This window comes from Thalassophryne amazonica, chromosome 15 (genome assembly GCF_902500255.1).
Source record: "Thalassophryne amazonica chromosome 15, fThaAma1.1, whole genome shotgun sequence".
Classification (NCBI taxonomy): Eukaryota; Metazoa; Chordata; class Actinopteri; order Batrachoidiformes; family Batrachoididae; genus Thalassophryne; species Thalassophryne amazonica.
In genome coordinates this window covers 9,855,748-9,880,909 of record NC_047117.1, presented here as the reverse complement: position 1 = coordinate 9,880,909, position 25,162 = coordinate 9,855,748, and the positions used below count along the sequence as shown (strand labels likewise).

Genomic DNA, 25,162 nt, shown 5'->3' with positions numbered 1-25,162 from the left:
AGTTTTTATTTCAGCAACATCAGTTGAGTGTAATCATCACATGTAAAGAATGACATGGCCACAATGAACTAATTATAAGCAACAGAGTGGTTTTCTACGTCAACAACACATATACGACACACGTTACTTGAAATTTTCAAACGCTCCGTCCATATGGGTTTTTGGAACCAAATGACCCAAAATTTATCCTGCTATGGTTTATTCCATGTATATTTCCATATTCCATGCAAACATTTATAGATTTCCAAATTTTTTGAAATAACACCCCTTCCTAATTTTAGTTTCACACAACTGCCTTCACTTTGAATTTGTGCATTCTGTTTTTTATTTTTTTCTGGTATATTTCATGTTTGTTTTTTGTCTTACCTGAAGGGAGTGGCGGATGAGTGCACCTGAGAGAAATGTGCAAGCACTTTGGATAGGTGACTCCAAGTATTTAAACTGATCTACCTTCACCACCTCTATTCCTTGCAACCTCACTGTTCCACCGCACTCCCCGTCATTCATACACATGTACTCAATCTTGCTTATACTGATGTTCATTCCCCTTCTCTCCAGAGCATACCTCCACCTCTCAAGACTTGCCTCAGCCTGCTTCCTGTATTCTCACAACAGATCACTATATCATTTGCAAATATAAAAGGCCAGTGCTTAATTTGTAAAGTGAGAGGTCCCGGAGCGCAGAGGATGGGTGGCTCCGGTGCAGAAAAACAAGAAGGGGGGAGGGGGGCTTGCGAACAATGCTGTGCGCCACACTTAAAATAAACTGCACACCCACACAAACACGCACACACACCTTCACAAATGACACTAACACCCTGCCTTTTCCTCAAAAATTACTACATTTATGTTTGCTGTCTGTCTCTGTACTTTTCTGTCACTTTTGCGCTCTTTTTCATACTTTTCCCTCGTTTCAAAAGTCACCGAACGCACTTTACCGTAATATATGCAACATATAGCATACTGTTGGAAAGCATGGGTTCTTGGCTTGCTGTCAGTGTTGAAATTTTTCAGAGTGAGGGCTTACATGAGAACTTACGGTAATGAGAATCAGCAGCGCACGAGTGTGAAACTTCCGTGTTTTTCCTCTGTGTTATGACATCACAGGCTTATGTTTACCCTAATACACCATATATCATTGGAAAGCCCTTGGTGTTAGCTTAACAATGCACTTTGATACATATGGAAAATATGGTGTGGGCACCATCGCCGTAGATAAAGGGATAAATAGCTGGCGGAGCCAACGTCAGAGGTTACGGAGCGCGCGTCCGAGGTTCCGGAGCACGCTCCGGCTTGCTCCCCCTCAAATTAAGCCCTGTAAAAGGCCTATCTGATCCCATCTGTCAACCTATTCATCACCATTGCAAACAAATGGCTCAGAGCCCATCGTTAATGCAATCTGCCTGTACCTTGAAGAAGGAAAACAAGAAGGGTCTTTATTGTCATTGTACATACTTATGCGTTGCCGGCAAAAAGTAGTTTCACAGGCAACGCATTAGTGGAGCTGGTAAAATTGATATTTTCCACTGTATAACAGCATGAACATCCGCACATCATCGGACACCAGGGGGTTATTCCCATTCTAATCCAATTTCATTGTTTGCACGGTTTATTTTTCTGTAGGTAATTTGGTCGGCGAGGCTTACCGTGAACCAGCAACCGTCTCTCCAACAGTGGTCAGGGCGTGGAGTAATCCATCAAATGTGAAAATCCATCAAATCCATCAAATGGGAAACAGTAATTCTGTATCAGAATCCACATCAATACTTTCGTATGGTGGCTTAAATTCACCCATTTTGGCGGCGGAGGTACATGACTTTCTCTCACTCTTAGCTAACAGCGCTAGCAGCGCGCGCAGCTGGTGTTCTGTCAAATTGTGCGTCTTGACAGTTCCGCATCCCGACAATACTGCACATGTGCAGTATTGTTGTGCGCGGAGGACAGGACAGAATGACATTCAACAGTAATAACATCTTGTCAGAACACCAATCACGGCGCGGAGTAGTACATCTATGGCCAATGTTCCACAGATATTATACGCACAGATATACGTCTGATATGTCACACGATTAACCAATCAGGTTCTTGGAAAAAATGTAATTGGATTAGAAATGGAATTAACACTTACGATATTAATTTAATGTATTATTAATGTAGTATTAATGACAAAATGTCTGTATGTGTCCAAACTAAATTCTGTTATTTTAACACATTTAAAAGTCATTTTACTCAATATAATATGCAGATTTGTAACACTGTGACAGTGTTAACTGGCTAATTTTTACAGTGTAAAATATTGAGACTTTTCCTCATCCGTATGTTTTTGAACATCACAATTCTCTTTGACTCAATGAAAGAGTTAAAGTAAAACCAGTGGAGAGTTAAATTTGCACTGTGTGACTGAGGACTTTCAGGTGTGACACCTGTGGGGTGTATATATGATTGAAATTAACACTTTACGCTGAAATACCTCGATGCTGGAAGATTTAAATGGATGAATTTTCTCAGATAAATGTTTCCAGTAAATGTCAGAGCATCATTTTGTTTTAATGACAGAAACCTGTGATAGCGTGACACATTTTATTCAATATCTAACTTCTGAGCATAAGAATAATTTGCATAATCATACATAGAGAATGTCTGAGAAAAGATATGGTGCCTGTGGCCAAATTTAGCTGTGGCGTTGTTTGCAGAAATGCTTATACAGGTATGCTGGTCTGTCCATGTCCTGCACTGACCCTCTGTTCTCTGCTGAAATTGTCAGCGTGTTCTTGTCTTGATTGAATTTCTCGCCATCAGCACTTTCCAGCATTGTAGAACATCGAGGGTGGGAGGGGCGACACAGTGTGTTTGGACGGTTTGTCACGCGGAGAAAAAGTCAAGAGCTGCAGATGAGTTCATAAAAGAAACCCATGAGTGAGGAAGCACTGGTAAAAAGTTAGGAATTAATTATTAAAATAACAAAATATTGAGAGAGCAGAACAGGCAAAAGTGAGAGAGAAGAAGAGAAAGTATTTTATGTAAAAAAAAAATAAATAAATAAATTGAACAGTTCAAACATTTTGAAAATACAACACTTTTAGAAATAAGAAATCACGTGTACATAAATATTCACAGCCTTTGCCATGAACCTCAAAATTGAGTTCAGGTGCATCCTGTTTCCACTGATCATCCTTGAGATGTCCACCTGGGGTAAATTCAGTTGATTGGACATGATTTGGAAAGACACACACCTGTCTACATATAAGGTCCCGCAGTTGACAGTCAGACCACAAACCACGAATGAAGTCAAAGGAATTGTCTGTAGACCTCTGGGGAAGGGTACAGAAACATGCTTTGTTTCTGCTGCTTTGAAGGTCCCAATGAACATATTAACCTCCATCATCCATAAATGGAAGAAGTTCAGATCCAACTGGACTCTTCCTAGAGCTGGCTGCCCGTCTAAACTGAGTGATCAGGGGAGACAGGCCTAAGTCAGGGAGGTGACCAAGAACCCAATGGTCACTATGTCAGAGCTCCAGTATTCCTCTGTAAAGAGAGGAGAACCTTCCAGAAGGACAACCATCTCTGCAGCAAACCACTAATCAGGCCTGTATGGTAGAGTGGCCAGACGGAAGTCAAAGGCACATGGCAGCCTGCCTGAAGTTGGCTAAAAGGCACCTGAAGGACTCTCAGACCATCAGAAACAAAATTCTCTGGTCTGAATGCCAGACGTCATGTTTGGAGGAAACCAGGCACCATCCCCACAGTGAAGCATGGTGGTGGCAGCCTTATGCTGTGGGGATGTTTTTCAGCAGCAGGAACTGGGAGACTAGTCAGGATTGAGGGAAAGATGAATGCAGCAATGTAGAGAAACATCCTGGATGAAAACCTGTCCTCCAACTCATGAATACGGTATATATAATCTGTGTGAAAGGTGCAAAATACGTATGTCAGATATGAATAAACAGAATACAGTATGTTGGGCCATTTATGTTCATTATACAACCCCTGGCAAAAATTATGGAATCACCGGCCTCAGAGGATGTTCATTCAGTTGTTTAATTTTGTAGAAAAAAAGCAGATCACAGACATGACACAAAACTAAAGTCATTTCAAATGGCAACTTTCTGGCTTTAAGAAACACTATAAGAAATCAAGAAAAAAAGATTGTGGCAGTCAGTAACGGTTACTTTTTTAGACCAAGCAGAGGAAAAAAATATGGAATCACTCAGTTCTGAGGAAAAAATTATGGAATCACCCTGTAAATTTTCATCCCCCAAATTAACACCTGCATCAAATCAGATCTGCTCATTGACATTGACCCTATGTGTCTTTTTGCAAGGAATGTTTTTGCAGTTTTTGCTCTATGGCAAGATGCATTATCATCTTGAAAAATGATTTCATCATCCCCAAACATCCTTTCAATTGTCCAAAATATCAACATAAACTTGTGCATTTATTGATGATGTAATGACAGCCATCTCCCCAGTGCCTTTACCTGACATGCAGCCCCATATCATCAATGACTGTGGAAATTTACATGTTCTCTTCAGGCAGTCATCTTTATAAATCTTATTGGAAAGGCACCAAACAAAAGTTCCAGCATCATCACCTTGCCCAATGCAGATTCGAGATTCATCACTGAATATGACTTTCATCCAGTCATCCACAGTCCACAATTGCTTTTCCTTAGCCCATTGTAACCTTGTTTTTTTCTGTTTAGGTGTTAATGATGCCTTTCGTTTAGCTTTTCTGTATGTAAATCCCATTTCCTTTAGGCGGTTTCTTACGGTTCGGTCACAGATGTTGACTCCAGTTTCCTCCCATTCGTTCCTCATTTGTTTTGTTGTACATTTTTCGATTTTTGAGACATATTGCTTTAAGTTTTCTGTCTTGACGCTTTGTCTTCCTTGGTCTACCAGTATGTTTGCCTTTAACAACCTTCCCATGTTGTTTGTATTTGGTCCAGAGTTTAGACACAGCTGACTGTGAACAACCAACATCTTTTGCAACATTGCGTGATGATTTACTCTCTTTTAATAGTTTGATAATCCTCTCCTTTGTTTCAATTGACATCTCTCGTGTTGGAGCCATGATTCATGTCAGTCCACTTGGTGCAACAGCTCTCCAAGGTGTGATCACTCCTTTTTAGATGCAGACTAACGAGCAGATCTGATATGATGCAAGTGTTAGTTTTGGGGATGAAAATTTACAGGGTGATTCCATAATTTTTTCCTCAGAATTGAGTGATTCCATATTTCTTTCCTCTGCTTGGTCTAAAAAGTAACCGTTACTGACTGCCACAATCTTTTTTTCTTGATTTCTTATAGTGTTTCTTAAAGCCAGAAAGTTGCCATTTGAAATGACTTTAGTTTTGTGTCATGTCTGTGATCTGCTTTTTTTCTACAAAATTAAACAACTGAATGAACATCCTCCGAGGCCGGTGATTCCATAATTTTTGCCAGGGGTTGTATATTGGGTTGACGACAGTAGACAATAGAAAGAATAATGCAAAGACAGATAGATGGTACGAATAATATACAGACATGCAGAAGAGTGTGAGAATAAATAGATTCTTCAACTCTTCCAAGTGAAAATGGAGAATGCGAGAGAGATGGGTGGGAATTAAATATGTATTTACTGACGGACTCTGCTATTCATCAACAGGTGGTGCATTAACTCATGGCAGAAGAAGATAGAAGCCACAGCTGGGCATGTGTGCCCTTTTGTTATTGATATCACTGGGGTATCCCTCATCTCTGCTCCCATCAGTCAGCTGACATAGTTCCTACAAATAAACACGGGGAAACCCAGCATTAGTCACTCTGTGAAGAAGCAGCACACTCAAGGAATTGAAAGACAACGTTAAATGGTGTTACTGCAGACTCGGGGTTGGCAAATATGAAGTTTAACTTTACTGTATACTCTATAACAGGCGATGCTGCATGCTTGGTGATGTAGGATCACATGCCGATGAGCTGTGGAACAACTCCACTTTAATATTAACATGTCACATAATCTGAGCCCAAAGTAGGGTGGATGGCACAAAAGGATTGTATTCAGTCATTTAATAGGTGTGTTTTGGGCATAATGTGAAATAAGTATAACATGTCATCACCTTTAAGGTACAGGTGTGCCGTTAACTGCTAAAGTGTAAAGGTGTAGTCAGAAGTGAGATGTTTTGTGTTGACGAAAGGTTTCTGCACACAAGTGGGAACAGCAACCATCCACCACAGCTCCCTGAGGTGAAGCATTTTAGTTCTGAGTGTTGTAATATTCCTTTAGTTTTCACCTAAGTGTTTTTTTTTTTCATTTTATTTTTGAAGACAGATTTATGTGTTAATGTGCTTCGCTGTTTTTACAAGCAGGTTGTATGTGTGTTGTGAACCTGTTTATGTAATGCGTATCTGAATATTGTGCTGAAAATGTAGCAGAAAAATTCAAGTTTAGATCTGGTATCTGGTGATATATGAGAAGTGACTTGATGTTTTGGGCCTGACTCACAAAAAGCAGGGCCTGGGTCTCCTGCTTTTGTATTCTGACATTTCTTGGGAATAGGTGAAGTTTTGACTCACTGAGTGCAATGTTGAGAAATGTTAGTTTCCCAGAATGCAAAAGATGGAGAACCCTGCTCTACTTTTGCTGTGGCAGGCTCAAAACTTCTCAGTCGCCCCTCATTATATGTAGTGGCTTTCTGCTGTGTCATGCTGGCAATGCACCAGAACTGTATGTACCTTATTGTATCGATACGTCCATGGGCGCACAGATAAGTGCAAGTGCATTTGCTCATTTAACAATTGAAAACAACAACTGTAGTTGGGAGCCAGCTGTCACACACCAGGCTGTGGGCCCTCTTGCAGTAAATGACAGTGTTAAGTGGTGTTAACAGACTTTATTGCGGGCTTAACCAGTCACCGGTCTGAGTCAAACACAGTAGGGCAGTCCAACAAAAGGCTGAGTGTCCAATCCAGTAGGCATTAGACAGTAAGATTTCCAAGGGCAGAACAGGGGGAATAACCCGGAAGAAAGTAGTCAATGAGTAACAGAGACAGTCCAATATAGCAACAGTGTCCAAACATTGTTATGGAAACCAGAGGCAATGGTCTAAACACGGGAATAACTGAAACACTGGTAATAAACACTGGGAACATGAGATAAAACAAGTAAGTGTGACAGAAACGCAACAATCTGGCAAGAGACGTGGGGGGAAACAATCAGCTTTAAAGGATGTTTGTCTATTAGTGTCAGACGCACGCTAGCACAAAAACTTGAAGAATTACAACCCATAAGGATCGGTACACAAGGAAACTATATGGAAGTAAATCTGTACCATCAGAGTTTGAATTTGAATTTTTAAGGTTGAATGTTTTTAGCATCAAAATCAGAGTTTGAAGTTGAATTTCTAAGGTTGAATTTGTTTAGCATCAAATTATTCAGCCTCAAAAACTTCAACCTAAAAAAAATTCAACCTAAAAAATTCAACCTCGAAAAATTCAACCTCAAAAAAACTTAACCTAAAAAAATCGAAAAACAGGGAGAAGCAATCGATCCCTATCTCAATCATCCAACGTCACAGGTTTACTTCCATACATAAACATTGGAATTTTTTAGGTTTCATTTTTTATTTTTTATTTTTATTTTTTTTAGGTTGACGTTTTTGAGGCTGAATATTTTGATGCTAGACAAATTCAAACTTAAAAATTCAAATTCAAACTCTGATGGCACAGATTTACTTCCATAAAACTATGACAACAAATTTCAACAATGTGTAAGAATCACCACCAGATTAATATTAAACTACAATTACTGAGGGGACGTGAGAAAAAAATACAAAAGGTGCAGAGGAAAAAGACAGACATGAGGGAATAAAACAAAAGTAACAAGAGCACATCAAACCAAACATAAACTGGAGAGACACCTGTACATTGCTCCACACTGTGGGAAATAACCACAGAGAAACCACAGGAGTGCTGTGGAGTGCCTGAGGTAAACCCATGGAAGAATCCTGCATCGTGCAGCAGAGAAACCTGTTCGCTGTGACCAAGAACACAAACACAACATGGGGAAAGAACAAAACCCACTACTACCAAATAAAGAAACACCACGCCACAGCATGCACGTTTCCGTGACCCATGACACCAGCAGTGACACTTGCACTGTACGCTGGTTTGTGCAGGGTGTAATTTGTCTTCCAGAATTGATCACTGCAGTCTGATATTCTCTGGCTTCCCGCTTTGTCTCTGCAAAAGATTCAGAATTGGAGTTGAAATGTGTCTGTAATGTTGACTTTTAGATTTAATTAAAGGGGTTCCACTAAATAGCCGGGTAGCATTGCTGTGAGCGTATAGTGCAGCCAGTACTCAGTGCTGTGTGACAGCAGCAACCCTGGGTTCGAATCCAGGTCACAGTATCAATAATGCCGACAACTGAACGGTTGTTTAAAAAACAAAACAACAATAAAAAGAAGTTATACAAAAAATACTACATTGACCATTTAGGAATTATAGCCATTTTTATACACAGGATACTTGTAATAAAATAATTTTATTTATTTGACCAGGTTAGTCCCATTGAGATCAAGACCTCTTTTGCAAGAGAGATCTGGACAGTTATAAAGTTTCTAATTCACCTAACCTGCATGTCTTTAAATGTGGGAGGAAACCCACACAAACTCCACACAGAAAGGAATCGAACCCATGACCTTCTTGCTGTGAGGCAACAGTGCTAACCACTAACCCACCGTGCTGCCTAATAATAATAATAATAATAATAATAATAATAATAAACTGTTTTTTTAAGACAAGCCAGGGTCTGAAAACATGAACAATTCCAAATTACTGAATATGTCTTAGATTTATATCAGTCATTAAGGCATAAAAACTGTATAGTAAATCTGTTTGGAGTAGGTAGGCAAGTGAGGGAAGCCACCAAAACTACTCTGAAGCAGGTTTCTGTGGCTGGGATTAGTGAAATGGTGCCTAGTGCACCTTTTTGTCTGTTTCATCACTAGTCACAGCTTCATGGCGGATTGAGATCGAGAACAATTTGCAAAAAAGAAAACGGATCAAAGCTAGGTTCAAGTCTCTCATGTGCCTTCTGGAGCTATAACATCATGCACAGTTTCTCCCATCACAGCGACAGTGTGTGTTAGTGTTTTGGTGGCTTCCTTCACTAGTGTCCTTCTTCCTCTCTCAGAGAATGATTGGGGTTTCATTGTTAGCACATCCTATTTTTATTTTTATGATTTGAGTGACTTGATATAACAATGTAAAGTTGTTCTTCTCCAATCACAGCCATGGAGTGTGTTGGTTTTGGTGGCTTCCCTCGCTAGTCTCTTTCTTGCTCACTATCTTTTTTTTTTTTTTTTTTTTTAGAGAACTAGTGGTGTTTTATTGTTTTTTAAAAGACTTCTTATTTTTATTTTTATGATTTAAGCGACATGATGTTGCAACATAAAGCTGTTGCATTTCCATATCTCATCTCTTCCTCTTTTCACTTCCTTCTTGATGCCTCCATAGTAAGCCGCAGTCTCACCTCTTACATTTCTCTTTCACACCTCTCAGATTTCACCAACAGATGTTTTACAGTGGCCTACAGTTACAGTCCAAGGTTATGCACGCATTCTTTTACACTAGAATCATGGACTCAACAAAGTGCATCTTAGCAACCGGCCTTGACCTTGAAGTGAAAATACACACTGGGCACCCACCCTGCAATTTGTGCACCGTTACACGAGCAGCGCCTAAAAGGATCTGCGTACGCTGGTGTCGACTCCCTTGCAGAAGAGTTTTAACATGTTTACTTTAGTTAAACTGTGACGAGCTGCAAGATTCTTTTTTTTTCAATGTACAAATACGAAATCTTACAGTGTACATGTGCAAATACGAGTCAAAATATCCAGTTACGCTTAATATAAGCCTCAATCACTTAAAGCTACAGTGTGTGTGATTTAGTGCCATCTAGTGGTGAGTTTACAAGTTGACAATATAAATGCCTCAGCATGAAAACACTTCAGTTTGCTGTTGCAGATAATTTTTGGGGTTGGGACAGCTAATGAAAATCGTTAATCGACTAGTCAGCGACTAAATTTGACATCTTTATTATATAGTACTGAAGTGGCCTGTGTGTGTGTGTGTGTGTGTGTGTGTGTGTGTGTGTGTGTGTGTGTGTGTGTGTGTGTGTGTGTGTGTAACTTTGATCATGGAGAAATTGGGGAGAGATGACATTTGGCGTTTTAATGTGATCACTGCTCCATCAAACCTGGCCTGTCTTCTGCCTGTTTGTGTGAAGTCTCTCCTTCGCTGTTGTTACAATCATCATCTTTCACAGTCATAGTCGTTGTCACGGTTTGTTTCATGGTGGTTTTCTGTGTCATCTAATTGCTGTCACCATATAAAAAAAAATTGCACATATTTGTCATGGTACAAGCTGCCTGTGACTCACACTAAAGTGATATTTACAGACAAGGGTGAGAATATTAAACAAAATTACAACCCCTACTGCCACCTGTTGTTTGCAGTACACAGTGGGTATTATATATATATATATATATATATATATATATATATATACACAAACGGGATGAATAATCCACGTTACATGACAAACAAAACAATCAAATGACAAGGATCCATATATACATGGATCCTTGTCATTTGATTGATGCTTTGTTTGTCACATATATATATATATATATATATATATATATATATATATATATATGCGAGGTCTATTAGAAAAGTATCTGACCTTATTATTTTTTTCAAAAACCATATGGATTTGAATCACGTGTGATTGCGTCAGACAAGCTTGAACCCTCGTGTGCATGCGTGAGTTTTTCCACGCCTGTCAGTTGCGTCATTCGCCTGTGAGCAGGCTTTGATTGAGGAGTGGTCCACCCCCTCATCGTTGTTTCATTGCCAGGAAATGGCGGAATGATTTGGGCTTTTTTTCCATCAGAATTTTTTCAGAAACTGTTAGAGACTGGCAGCTGGAAACCATTAGAAAAATTTATCTGGCTTTCGGTGAAAATGTTACGGGCTTCACAGAGAATAAGGAGTGTTACTGTCGCTTTAAGGACGGCCCCCAGCGGCTGTGGGGCGCGCCGCGCTCCGAAGCCGCCATCGACAGGCTGAACGACTATTTCATTTCTAAACGGATGGCTGTCTGGATCCGTGACCATCGTGTGCCATTTCTCTGGTTATCACAAGAGCTGGACATCAACCATTTTCCGGTGTTGGGGAAAGTGTAGTGACACGGACCCACAACAGGGGGCGCAAATGAACGGTCAATAGATGAGCCAAAAGGTAACAATTTAATGTTGTGAATGTGCACAACGACTATACAGACAATCTCAGAATATGATAGCAGTCAATACACAAAGGTGACGTGTGGGCAGGCTCGAGGATAGAAGACGTCTGTCCTGAGAAGAGCCGGAACCACACGATTTCCGCCGCCACCGAACCTGGTGAATACTGGAGCCGCCAAGTCCCGAATTCCCAGGTGATCACCATCCCCGACTGTCGGATCTGGTACTGCTGGTGAGGAGCACAAACAGTGAGATGTGGGTGTGTGCACACCCAGTAACAAAAACAGTCAGAAGGTGGAAAGTCACCTCCACCTCTAATCACACACTCGTGCAGCTCCTGTTAACCACTTATCTGGTTGGAGTGTGAAGCGAAGCCGTCGCTGATCACACCAAACGCCAATCCCACAGATAAGGAAACACTTACAGGAAAACAGCTGCAAAGAAGTTCAGACTATTAGTCAGTGTTTTCAGTTTAGCAGAGAATTACCTTCACAGGTAGATGATATCTCAGCAATGAGGTGGAGATGACGTCCGGGTTTTATGGAGTAGTAAGATGAAGTGTAGATGGGTGACAGCTGTCATGAGATAATGAGTGACAGCTGTCCGTGGCGGCAGCGCCCTCTCGTGCCTGAAGCCCGCACTTCAGGCAGGGCGCCCTCTGGTGGTGGGCCAGCAGTACCTCCTCTTCTGGCGGCCCACACAACATCCGGCAGATTTCACTTTTAACAAGAGATTTTGTCATGGAAAGCCGAGCGGAGGCTTCGCGCATCACGATGGATTCGCTACTGGAGCGAGACAAAACCACCTTCGTTTTGGTCTCACAGGACGGCTTTGAGATGGCGTTGAGACAGCTGTCGGTGGTTTTTCCATCGAGTGATTATCCGAGAAATTGTGGATGTGCCTGGACATGCCAGAACATGTCCCGTGAGGCTTCATCACGGCGTTGCTTTGCGCCATGCGGCACCACCGTGACGCGTGGAATTCCTCTGCACGTCTGTCTCAATGTGCCGAAAAAGTGCTGATGTCCACATCTTTTCACAATTCCTGTGCTAGTCAGACGACGTCCCGGATAAAACACAGCATCCAGTTTGGAAATGAACTGTACATTCCACTGTTACAGGAGTTTTTGTCATGGAAAGAGGAGCGGAGGCTTCGTGCATCGCGGCGCACCCGCCACAGGAAAAACACCTACGTGTTGATAACCATTTGTAAAATGCAGGCTGCTTTTGGTGGCTTTCAGTTGAGTGAGTATCTGAGAAATTGTTTAACAGCAGGGCATGTTCCAACTTGTCCTTAAGGCTTCCAACGGAGGTGTTTTTGTTGTGGCGGGCGCGGCGTGCCGGCTGCGAGCCGACGCGCCAATCCATCCACACGTCTTTCATTAAAAAAAAAAACTCCTTTAACAATGGAATGTCCGGATAAACTGCTGATTCCGACCTCTTCTGAAAGTTCTCTGTTCTCTCACGACGTCTTGGGTCAACAGAGGCTTAAATTCGGAGGTTTCAGGTTGAAACAGGATGACGACGTCGCCTCGGAGTGCTGCGCGCCGTCCCGCTCCGTGGGAAGTCCTTACAGCAATAGAAACAATCCAAAATCTCTCATCAGCCATTAAAATTTACACCAAAAACCAGCTGAATTTCTCGAATGGTCTCCACTCGGATGTGCCTCACAGTTCTTGAAAAAATTTTGATCAAGCACAGCGTCAGTCTCTCAGCAACTTCTCAGACAATGAAAATCCGACGAGGGGGCTGGACCACTCCTTCCACAAGGCGTGCTCACAGGCGAATGACGTCACTGACAGGCGTGAAAAAACTCACGCATGCGCACGAGGGTTCAAGCTTGGCTGATGTAATCACACGTGATTCAAATCCATATAGTTTTTAAAAAAAAATAAAACTGTCGGTTTCTTTTCTAATAGACCTCGTACATTAACTTTAACTAGTAATGACTTCATGACTTTCTTTGCTAACAAAATTTTAACTATTAGAGAAAAAATTACTCATAACCATCCCAAAGACGTATCGTTATCTTTGGCTGCTTTCAGTGATGCCGGTATTTGGTTAGACTCATTCTCTCCGATTGTTCTGTCTGAGTTATTTTCATTAGTTACTTCATCCAAACCATCAACATGTTTATTAGACCCCATTCCTACCAGGCTGCTCAAGGAAGCCCTACCATTATTTAATGCTTCGATCTTAAATATGATCAATCTATCTTTATTAGTTGGCTATGTACCACAGGCTTTTAAGGTGGCAGTAATTAAACCATTACTTAAAAAGCCATCACTTGACCCAGCTATCTTAGCTAATTATAGGCCAATCTCCAACCTTCCTTTTCTCTCAAAAATTCTTGAAAGGGTAGTTGTAAAACAGCTAACTGATCATCTGCAGAGGAATGGTCTATTTGAAGAGTTTCAGTCAGGTTTTAGAATTCATCATAGTACAGAAACAGCATTAGTGAAGGTTACAAATGATCTTCTTATGGCCTCGGACAGTGGACTCATCTCTGTGCTTGTTCTGTTAGACCTCAGTGCTGCTTTTGATACTGTTGACCATAAAATTTTATTACAGAGATTAGAGCATGTCATAGGTATTAAAGGCACTGCGCTGCGGTGGTTTGAATCATATTTGTCTAATAGATTACAATTTGTTCATGTACATGTTGTGTGGGCCGCTGAAGAGGAGGTACTGCTGGCCCACTACCACCAGAGGGCGCCCTGCTTGGAGTGCGGGCTCCAAGCACGAGAGGGCGCCAGACCCAGAGGAAGTCTACACCACCACCATCTACACCACCATATAAGCCGGACTGCAACTCCACCTCCCCGCCGAGAAATCGACTACCAGTACTAAGGTAATTTCTCTGCTGAATTTAAACTGTGACTTACGTCTGATCTGTTTGCAGCCGTTGTCCTGTGGTGCCCTTTCAACTGGGTTGGCGGTCAGTGAGAGAAGCGACGTCTTCGCCTCTCACTCCATCCAGATAAGTGGTTACAGGAGCTGCTAGTGTGTTCCTAGGTTGGAGGTGGAGGTGCTTCCTCCCAACTGTGTTTGGACTGTTAATTACTGAGTGTGCGGACTCACACTCACACATCATCTTTCTGTTTTCTGCCAGCAGTACCAGGGTCGACAGCCGAAGACAGAGGCCACCTGGGGACTCGGGACTTGGCGGCTCCGGTGTTCTTCAGGCCGTTGGTGGTGGAGGCCGTGTGGGACGCGGCTTCTCTCTCGTCGGGCGTCTTCTATCTTCGAGCCTGCCCACACGTCACCTGGTGTTTATTGACTGTGAAAATTAAGACACGTTTCGTTGTGTAATATCACAACATTAAATTGTTACCTTTTGGCTTACTCATTGTCCGTTCATTTGCGCCCCCTGTTGTGGGTCCGTGTTACGACACCTTCCCAACAGTACATGGGGAATCTTCTTCACAGACTAGGGTTAATTATGGAGTTCCACAAGGTTCTGTGCTAGGACCAATTTTATTCACTTTATACATGCTTCCCTTAGGTAGTATTATTAGAGGGTATTGCTTAAATTTTCATTGTTACGCAGATGATACCCAGCTTTATCTATCCATGAAGCCAGAGGACACACACCAATGAGCTAAACTGCAGGATTGTCTTACAGACATAAAGACATGGATGACCTCTAATTTCCTGCTTTTAAACTCAGATAAAACTGAAGTTATTGTACTTGGCCCCACAAATCTTAGAAACATGGTGTCTAACCAGATCCTTACTCTGGATGGCATTACCCTGACCTCTAGTAATACTGTGAGAAATCTTGGAGTCATTTTTGATCAGGATATGTCATACAAAGCGTATATTAAACAAATATGTAGGACTGCTTTTTTGCATTTACGCAATATCTCTAAAATCAGAAAGGTCTTGTCTCAGAGTGATGCTGAAAAACTAATTCATGCATTTATTTCCTCTAGGCTGGACTATTGTAATTCATTATTATCAGGTTGTCCTAAAAGTTCCCTAAAAAGCCTTCAGTTAATTCAAAATGCTGCAGCTAGAGTACTGACGGGGACTAGAAGGAGAGAGCATATCTCACCCATATTGGCCTCTCTTCATTGGCTTCCTGTTAATTCTAGAATAGAATTTAAAATTCTTCTTCTTACTTATAAGGTTTTGAATAATCAGGTCCCATCTTATCTTAGGGACCTCGTAGTACCATATCACCCCAATAGAGCGCTTCGCTCTCAGACTGCAGGCTTACTTGTAGTTCCTAGGGTTTGTAAGAGTAGAATGGGAGGCAGAGCCTTCAGCTTTCAGGCTCCTCTCCTGTGGAAGTTAGGGCTGGATCGGGTGACCCTGAACCATCCCTTAGTTATGCTGCTATAGACGTAGACTGCTGGGGGGTTCCCATGATGCACTGAGTGTTTCTTTCTCTTTTTGCTCTGTATGCACCACTCTGCATTTAATCATTAGTGATCGATCTCTGCTCCCCTCCACAGCATGTCTTTTCCTGGTTCTCTCCCTCAGCCCCAACCAGTCCCAGCAGAAGACTGCCCCTCCCTGAGCCTGGTTCTGCTGGAGGTTTCTTCCTGTTAAAAGGGAGTTTTTCCTTCCCACTGTAGCCAAGTGCTTGCTCACAGGGGGTCGTTTTGACCGTTGGGGTTTTACATAATTATTGTATGGCCTTGCCTTACAATATAAAGTGCCTTGGGGCAACTGTTTGTTGTGATTTGGCGCTATATAAAAAAAAATTGATTGATTGATTGACATGGATCCTTGTCATTTCATTGATGCTTTGTTTGTCATATATATATATATATGGATCCTTGCTATTTGATTGGTGCTTTGTTTGTTTCCCATTTTTTTAAACAAAATGTAGTTGTCCCACACTATTGCTGTAATTTCCACCACAACACTGTAATGTCCCTTTAAACAGTTTGTATGAAAGATTGTTTGGGTAGTTTCTATGGAGATAAACAGTGACATCAGAGCACATGTATATAGCACCAAATCACAACAAACAGTTGCCCCAAGGCGCTTTATATTGTAAGGCAATGGTGTGGTGGAAATTACATTTACAAGGCCAATAGTGCCCATAGTTGAAGATGTATTCATCACTATTATTGATTATCATCATAACTGTCATTAAAACCAACAGTCAACTGTGTCACACATATCGCACATGATTTTAAAAGTATTTATCAAATTTAAAAAAGCCAATATTTCAAAACACATAAGGCACAAAAAGGTCCAACTTAATAATTTTATTAAAAACATAAAAAGGTGTGGAACTCTAACATATCTCTAATCAGTTATCTATTTCAGTTCATAAAAGTGACTTGTTGGTTATTGTAAGTCAGTTGGATTTTGTTAAACAATAACTTATTACACTCTTCATGTTCATCACAATTAATCTGTCATGATTTGGCCCTAATCAGGGTTTTGAATCCATTTTTCCTCCTTTCTTTTGCTCACAATCTGCCCCAGCTTTGTTTTATTAGTTGTTTATTTCATCATGTGTTTATTCTCTGTTATGTTTTAAGTTGCCACTTTGTTTCTTTGTTACTTTTCATACTTTAACCATTGTTCAGTTCTGTTGTAGTTTTGTTCAGCCGGTTTGTGTTTTTGATAATTTGTTTATCCCTTGTTTATTTTGTTCATCTCATTTGTGTTATCAGTTGTATTGTTCAGTCATAAGTCAATTCCAGTTTAGTTTTGTCTTAGTGTTTGTTTCCTATTCAGTTATTATGTAATTTATCTTCTATGTTTATTATCTGATGATTCGTTTGTTGTTCTCATGTTCATGCTCTGCTCATAGTCCTCTGTTTCCGTTTGACCTTTGTCCTCTGTTTCCCTCATGCCCATCTGATTATGTTCTCACTCCACATCACTGCACCTGCCATCCTGTCTTTGTCTCTCTCTTTGTTTCTGTCTGCTTTGTGTTTTCATTCACTCACGCTCTTGGCACCTGTTTATGCATCTTTGTGTTTTACATCACTCCACTTTGTGCACTCCTTTCCTCACTATCTTGCCCCATGTTTAATCTTTGTCCTCCAGCCACGCCCCCTTTCTATATTGTTCCACGCCTGTTCACCTATTTAGCCTGCCAGCATTTAAGCCCTCACAGTCCCTCACTTCCCTGCCAGTTTGTCATCTTTGCACACATTCCAGCCTCTTGTCTACAGTCCTGTTTTTACGTAGCTGTGTACCGTATCTTGCTCTGTTCTCCTCGACCCCGCCTTTTGCCTCATTCCTGAAAACTGTGTTTGCTTGTGCCATCGAACCCTGCCTGAATATGACTGCATTTTGCCTGACTGATTGTACCTCTGCTCCGCTGACTGATCACCTGTGTACCGTACCAGAGCCTGGAATAAAGACCATGATTTCTCTCACACCTAAGCCTAGTCTAGGAGCCTGCTTTGCAGGTCCAGCCACGTCGTGTGCCTGGCACCCGCCCGTCCTGACATAATCACACGTTTCCTTTGATCAAAGTAAAAAAAAAGAAGTTATTTCCATGTTGAACACAACAGTTTGGGTAAAACCATACTTTATTACTGTTATTAATAAAGTCTGATATAAATTTTTTTTCGTTGAGTTTTCATTGTGGGAGTGACCACAGTCAGTTGGGCTAATTAGTGTAATCAGTCAAATTGAGTGTGGGATGGATTTATTGATTTGTTAGACAGAACGGACCTGCTGCTGTGCTCAAACTTCAAAATAACATTACACATTTATGTTGCCAAACAGATAAATAAATGCAAACAATTCATTTCCTCCCCGTCTGATAAGTTCTGTCTTTACATTTTGTTTAAATTGTGATCTTTGTCATAAATCAGAATTGTCGTGCAAATCATCAATGAGAGAGCAAATCGTGAGAAGTGCTTGGGGAGTCCCAGATTGCGAAATGAGCCGAAGGAATTCTCTGTTTTTACACCCACTTTGAAGAACTCATCTACAGCGGTGACCCCAACATCGAGGAACAAAACACTCACGGAAGAAAGTATAAAATGAAATGCAACATGAAGTTCAACAAAATATGTTTCAGAAACCAGTTTTAAAATGTCTTTAATGTGACATTTTATCGTCCTTGATATAGACCAGGTTAAAGGGGTCACACTGTGGAAAATCAGCTTGGATCTACTTTTTGCGGTGAACATGTTTTACAGGTTCATGTCGTCGTCAAGCTTCCAGTGCCAGCTGCTGGCTGCTCACTAAACAGAGCAGTCAACCATCGACCTCAAGTGAGCTTCACAAAGACCATACAGTTCGAATGTTGATGAACGGGCTTCTCGTTGACAGTCGACTAATTCAGATTTAATGCAGAGCAGCATCGCCAAGCGGGAAGAAGGATAAGTATGTCATAGCCTGTATCAATGCCTTCAAAAACTTTCTTTATCTCCGTATGGGAGTTACTGTCAAGGTGGTAAGATGCAAGAGCTTCAAAACTGCTCTTCAAAAAATGCATTGGTGACATGCACCTTTCACACGCACACGTGTGGTGGGTGCGTGTGTACTAGCGGGAAGGATCTGAAGAGGAAGGTCACATCCGTAAACTTCAAATCATCCAGACTTGTCTGCACAGAATCATTCACTTGCAGTTGGAAGAGGAAGAAATAATCATCATCCAGAATAATCTGCACTGACGATCTCTTCCACAAACAGTTAAAGTAGACCTGCATTGAAATAAATGCAGTCAGATCTTTGGACCAAAAAATGACATATTTACACATAAGATCCTTCTGAATGTAGTAAAGTAAATCTGCAAGCCCAGATCTGTCATTCAATGGAGAAATCTTCATTTGAAAATGACAAATTTACAGCTAACATTTAGCCCTCCGCAAATTGTCCCTCTCATCATGGACGCTGCTGAGACGTCAGGGACAAGACCCTCTCCCAGCATGCATTGCGCGCCCCAACTGTAATTTGTGGATTTACGTCAGTTTGCATCTGCACCTTTTTCTTGTCTTATACGGAAGGATCTACTTTTTAAAACTTCATATTGTCTTGCGGTACGCTTGGTGAGTACACATTTCTTTTATTTGTGCTTGAAAATTATTTTTGTGGACTTTTTCATACGCCCGTTTGATTGAGTGGTGTCGCATTGAAAATCTACTGTCTTTCACCTCTGGTGTACCGTCGCGGGCTACGGAGACGAGACCCGCAAAGAATTCAAGTCATTAAAAATATATAAAGCTCTCTCAGCGGCCACGGAGCTCTGCGGCTCTGATTACCGAGACGTGCGGCGCTGCGGATTTTGCAGCAAGAAGTCTGTCCTTGCGAGCAACAGGTGTCACTGCGCGCACTGCATTAAAACCGTGAGCGAAGTCTCTGGACTTGTACCAAGTTGGCTGCAACTCCATTCAGTAGACATAGAGGTGGTGCTGGCTGCACAGCAGACACGGGGGTGTGAGTGCCGCGGCGGCATTTAACGAGCGCATGCACTCGGTAAGCGTATCGGGGGCAGTGAGAGCGAGGCGTCGGGGAATAATGTCGCCTGCTGTCGATGCCGCTGCTGATCTGATCCCCGGATCTGAGCAAGCAGAGCTGTATCTCACATTCATTGCAGCTTACTTTTGGATGTTGAAACCAGGATGTGTATAACAGTAACATTACTAAGAGAAAAAATCAATTTCAATGCAGGATCGGACTGAAGGCGGGAACGCTCCGTCTTGTCACCGACGTCATGGAAATGATCCGGATGTACAAACTGTTTTCACAGAGGGCTAAATGTTAGCTGCAAATTTGTCATTTTTAAATGAATATTTCTCAGCTGAATTACAAATTTGGGTTTACAGATTTACTTTACTGCATTCACAAGGGTCTTATAAATACATATCAGCTATTTATTTTCTGAAATCTGACTACATTTATTTCAATGCAGGTCTCCTTTAAATCAAAATCAACTTTATATTGAAGTCTAAGTGTCAGGGTCCACAAATCGACTGTGAGTAAAGCTGAAATAAGAACTCGAGTTAATGAGGTTTACCTGTATATACACTCTATGCGATTGACTCATTTTGGACCCAAATTCAAGCAGCTCGCTCACGGTATTGCAAGTTATGACACTTCCGCATTGGCTTTATTTTTCAGCACTGGGAGTTTTTTTTTTTTTTTTTAAACTAAGAATAAATCACCTCAGTCTGTTTGGGATAATTTAACTGAAAACAGAAAACCAGCAAAGCAACGAATTCATCAGATACTAAAAGCACTTAAAAAAAATATCTATAATTGCCATAAACAATCTGTCAGTTAGAAAATGACTCCTTTTAAAGGAGTCATTTTCTAATGACGCTATGTGTATTAACTGTGCGCACATTTACTAATAAATACACAGAGTTCACTAAAAAAAAGGAAAAAAAAACCGCACGTTTTTTTTTTTTTTAAGTGACCTGCTTCCTGATTCCGCGCGCTTTGCTCCCGCAGTCCGTTTCTTTTCTTTGCTTTTTTTTTTTTTCTTCTTTTTGTGACAAAAAGTTCGTCATGTCGCTGCCTCGACAGCTGCGGGACGAAAGGTGAGTAAATTTTATTCACCTCATTGAGAAAAAGAAACTAAATTCGAGCCTGTCGGATGAACTTTTCCTTTCGTCCTGTACGTGACCGTAACATTAGTGTCTTTAAAACTTCCTCAGTTTTGTCGCCGTTTGAAAACAAATAATCAAATTAACGCTTCAATTTTTCACGTTTAGATATAAAATGAATTTCACTGCGGGTTAAGTTCACTTTTTCATTAATTTTTTAGACTGAAACAGTCTTCTGTGCTACACAAAATGGATAAATATGTATTTAAATATATACATAAATATTTAATTATTTAGTTGTCAAAATATTTTTGACAGTTCAATATTTAGATAAATGTTGCTCAGCATTTATTCAAATGCTCAAACAAATGTTTTAGGTTTTGAAAAAGCAGAGAAATGTACCCTGTAAAATACAGCTGTGCCAACTGTTCCAGAATGGGACCTGGACCATATCGGAAATATGCTGGTGCACAAGACTTCTGGAAATTCGCAAAGCCTTTGTCAAAAAGACAAAATATTGTTAAAATTTCCGAATTGTGTATGTTACAAAAATGATAATCTTATTCTAATCCTATCCAATCCCTAACCTAATTTCTGGACCACTTCCAGAAATGGCAGCCAATTGAGAAAATTAAGAAAAAAAAAAAATCCCATCACTCCCACGTTGACAAACAGATGCATGAAGGAATGAAAGAACGAGTCCATCACCTCCACTTTAATGCAATAACTCAAAACCACAAGTTTTATCGTCTTGTGCTTCACCAGATTAAAAGAACAGATTATGAGTATTTCTTCTCTTTGGATGCATGAGATAAAAACAAACCAAAAAAACAATGTTTTGCCAGTGCAGTATTACAGACATGTCCGCTACCTGCTGGTTGGTTAGGTGAGATGGATTAGAAACGGGTGTGGCTGACAGTGAGAGGGACAGACAGAGCAGGACTGGTTCCTGTTAGACCTCAGCCCAGTCTCACTTTCTTTGTGCCCCTGTCACGAAAGCGCCCCATTTTTGTGACGCTGTTTATTTATTTTGCTATTTATAATCCTCCCTCTTCTCCTAACCCTAACCATAACCACCCAGACCAATAGATTAATGTGCTTTTCATAATGCTATTGCAAACTGCTGTGAGACTGAGTCCTAGATGAGATGTTAGACATCCCCCCCCCCCCCCCCCCCCCACACACACACACACACTTGACCATAACCACCACAGTAATGAAGACTAACAAATGGATAGAACTGTTTTTGGTAGTTAATGCACAGAGAGCAGAATCAAACTTTGTCCATTATTTTATAACATGTAAGACTTGAGTTATCGGTAATCATGACGCACTAATGAATCTACATCAGCGCGCTGTTGGACATTTCTTCTTATTTTTGCGTCCCCCTTCATAATTTAAACACCATAAATCCCAGAGTGTGAAACTTTGTTTGGAGACAGAGTCAGATCGATGAGACTGAGATGGTTTGGGCGTGCGTGGAGAGGCAGGATTCAGAGTACGTATCGAGAAGGATGCTGAGGATGGATGAGTAACCCGACGTTTTCCTCCTTGTTCCCAGTGACTTTGACCAGCTCCCTCACAACATCCCCATCAGCGCCACCATCGCTGATATTGAGGAGAAGAAAGGCTTCATAGACTACTTCGTGAGCTTGGAATAAAAAAAGAAATTACTGAACATTTCTGAATTTGTCCAAAGAAAAGTTCCGTTATCTCTGATTGTTACTTTTTCTTTGCCAGACTTTTGCGATTGAGGTGAAGACTAAAGGAGGGAGCAAGTACCTGATCTATAGAAGGTACAGAGAATTCTTCAACCTCCACCAGAACCTGGAGTCCAAGTATTCTCCTGAAGATCCAGACAAACCTGGTCCCAACACCTGCGTCCTTCCTCCTCTTCCAGGTCAGAACGACGAGTGGAGCAGCGTGCACGGTGTTAGATTTCCACTTTGTTCAAATAAATGTTTGTCAGGCTTCTGCAGCCTCACAGACGGCTCTTTATGTCCTCTACCTCAGTTTCACCTTCTGAAGGCTGACAGATGTGAGGTTATCTCAGGTCAGGCTGTGTACACGCTCTCTGAATTCTGATTTTTATTTGGTTTTTGGCTAAATGAATGATGTTAAAGCTTCCATATGTTAACCCAAGTGTAGATTCTGCAGGAGGTGTCATCAGAGGTGAGATCCTTCTGAATGCATTTTAGGGTCTTTCTCCTTGTAGGTCTGGTTTTGCATAAGAAAGACATCTGGTGTAACGTCACTAAAGCCACCTTGACATTGATCACATTCGATTCCCGCACTGGCACGCAATTCGTTGTGCCAATGCGTGTCATTAGATAGTACACTTGAGAAGCCACCAGAAGACACATGAACGAATTTGACTCCAACACTGGTGTGCAATCTTGCGTGCCAGTGAGTAAACCTGTGTAAACTGCGCGAGGCCCGGCACGCAATGACATGCAGTGTTTGTGAGTAGGTTGCACAATATTCACAAATAATTCACGCAAGTGGCACGAAATTTTGAACATTTAAAAATTTTCTTTGCGCACTGGCATGCAGCCTCGCACAATTTACGACGAGTTTACAACAAGTTTAGTCATTAGCACGCCGTAAACTGCATGAGGCCCTGCGTGCGGTGACACACATTGACACGCAGTGTTTGCGAATAGGTTGTGCAATGTTCACAAGTAGTTCATGCAAGTGGCACACAATTTATGCCTGCAGGAAATTCTGAACATTTCAAAAACTCCCAGCAGTCATAGGGTCTGAAGCGGAGTACACCCTGGACAGGACGCCAGTCTGTAACATGAATCAAACATTTTAAAACCATTTTCAACCTGTCAGAGCTCCACGCTGTTAATTAGCTATCGTTAAAAAGAACAGAGGCTGAACGCCAGTAAAAGCACAAACTCCCACATTTGTCATTTAACAGTGACAGATATCAAAGCAATCTATAAATACAAGAGTTTCACGATTATTACAACAGGGACGTCTTAGATTATCCCTTAGGAAACTTCACCACATGACAAGCCATATTATTCCAGCTGTCAGTGATCAAAGATGAGTTGTCAGGTACCACTATCAGAAACAAAGGTGAGCAGTCAAGATCAAAGCTCAGTGGTTAGAGGTAAGAGGTAAGGACCAAAGAAGTGATCAGCATCACAGTTCAGTAATCAGAAACATAGATCAACAATCAGCGTCAAAGACCAGGTCAGGATCAAAGCTTCGTGATCAGAAGTCAGTAGTCAGGATCAAAGATCAGTGATCAAAGATGACTGATCAGGTGCCACTATTGGAAACAAAGTTGAGTAGTCAAGATCAAAGCTTGGCAATTAGAGGTGAGAAATAACGATCAAAGATGAATGATTGGGATCACAGTTCACTAATCAGAAACAAAGATCAACTGTCAAGATCAAAGACCACAATCAGGATCAAAGCTGGGTGACCAGAAGTCAGTGGTCAAGATCAAAGATCAGTGATCAGAGATGTGTGATCAGGTGCCACTATGTAAAACAAAGGTGAGCAGCCAAGATGAAAGCTCTGTGGTAAGAGGTAAGGATCAAAGATCAGTGATCAGGAACAAAAATCAAGATTATGCATCACCAACCAGAAAAAAATGAGCAATTAAGATCGGTGGTCAGCCATCAGGATCGAAGAATGTTGAGGAAGAGAGTTGAGGAATAATCGTCCCACAATGAGGGGAAAAGAGAACAGAGAGCAGAAATGTAAGTGGAGGAATGTTGGACTTTATTCCCGCTTCTTGGTTTTGTTGTATTCCTCGTCTTTGTGATGAATTCATTCTCCCTCTTTCTCGTTGTGGATCAAGTCTGTGCTGGACGTGTTTTCTAGCTTATTGCTGTCAACGTCAGCATTGTTTAAATCTTTTTTGATGTAATCATTAGCGTGGCGTTTAAACTGGTATTTAAATGTCAGATTTGTTGTTCACAGATATATTTGGGGAAAAGTTCTAATTTCTGCAGACTCAGATTTAACGTGCAAGTCACTGAGGAGTCTGCTGGATAATATTATATCTGATGCCTTTAATTGCGTTGCCACATCTCATCAACTTTCGAAGGTAATTCAAAAAAAAAAAAATGGCAGCGAGGCGGGAGGATGAGCCGGAACAAATTAGTGGGAAAGGATAAAAATAAATAATGGCTAAATTAATATCATTTTGTTAGAATGAAAATTAATTTAAATTAATATTAATGGCATTATTTTTGTGGGCTTTTCCTCTGATTCCAGCCTGATTGAACTGGTGCACTGGCTTTGTTTCATCATGAATATTAATGCCAGTTATCCACCTCTCTTAGTGTGTTTCTGTGTGAAACAATAGAGCCGGAGGTCAAAAGAGCATTTTAATCAGTGAGACTCGAGATGCGATTCATCAGCGAGTGAGC

The 25,162-nt window shown here is 41.1% G+C and overlaps 2 protein-coding genes across 4 annotated transcripts in view; one reads left to right on the top strand and one right to left on the bottom strand.

The window, feature by feature from the left end:
* Positions 1-25,162, bottom strand: part of pvalb7 (parvalbumin 7) — a 64,381-nt gene that overhangs the window by 16,942 nt on the left and 22,277 nt on the right. The window contains exon 1 of one of the 2 annotated variants that reach the window (XM_034188170.1): positions 367-406. The exons of the other annotated variant lie outside the window; for it this stretch is intronic. The gene's annotated coding sequence lies outside the window, so the exon portion shown is untranslated. Of the gene's footprint in view, positions 1-366; positions 407-25,162 lie in introns of those variants that run through there. 2 annotated transcript variants of the gene reach the window in all.
* ncf4 (neutrophil cytosolic factor 4) overlaps positions 20,647-25,162 on the top strand; it is a 36,624-nt gene continuing 32,108 nt past the window's right edge. For both annotated transcript variants that reach the window (XM_034188169.1, XM_034188168.1), the window contains exons 1-3: positions 20,647-20,762; positions 22,330-22,414; positions 22,509-22,668. In XM_034188169.1, the coding sequence (XP_034044060.1) occupies positions 20,731-20,762; positions 22,330-22,414; positions 22,509-22,668 (277 nt within the window). In that variant the 5' untranslated portion in view covers positions 20,647-20,730. The remainder of the gene's footprint in view (positions 20,763-22,329; positions 22,415-22,508; positions 22,669-25,162) is intronic.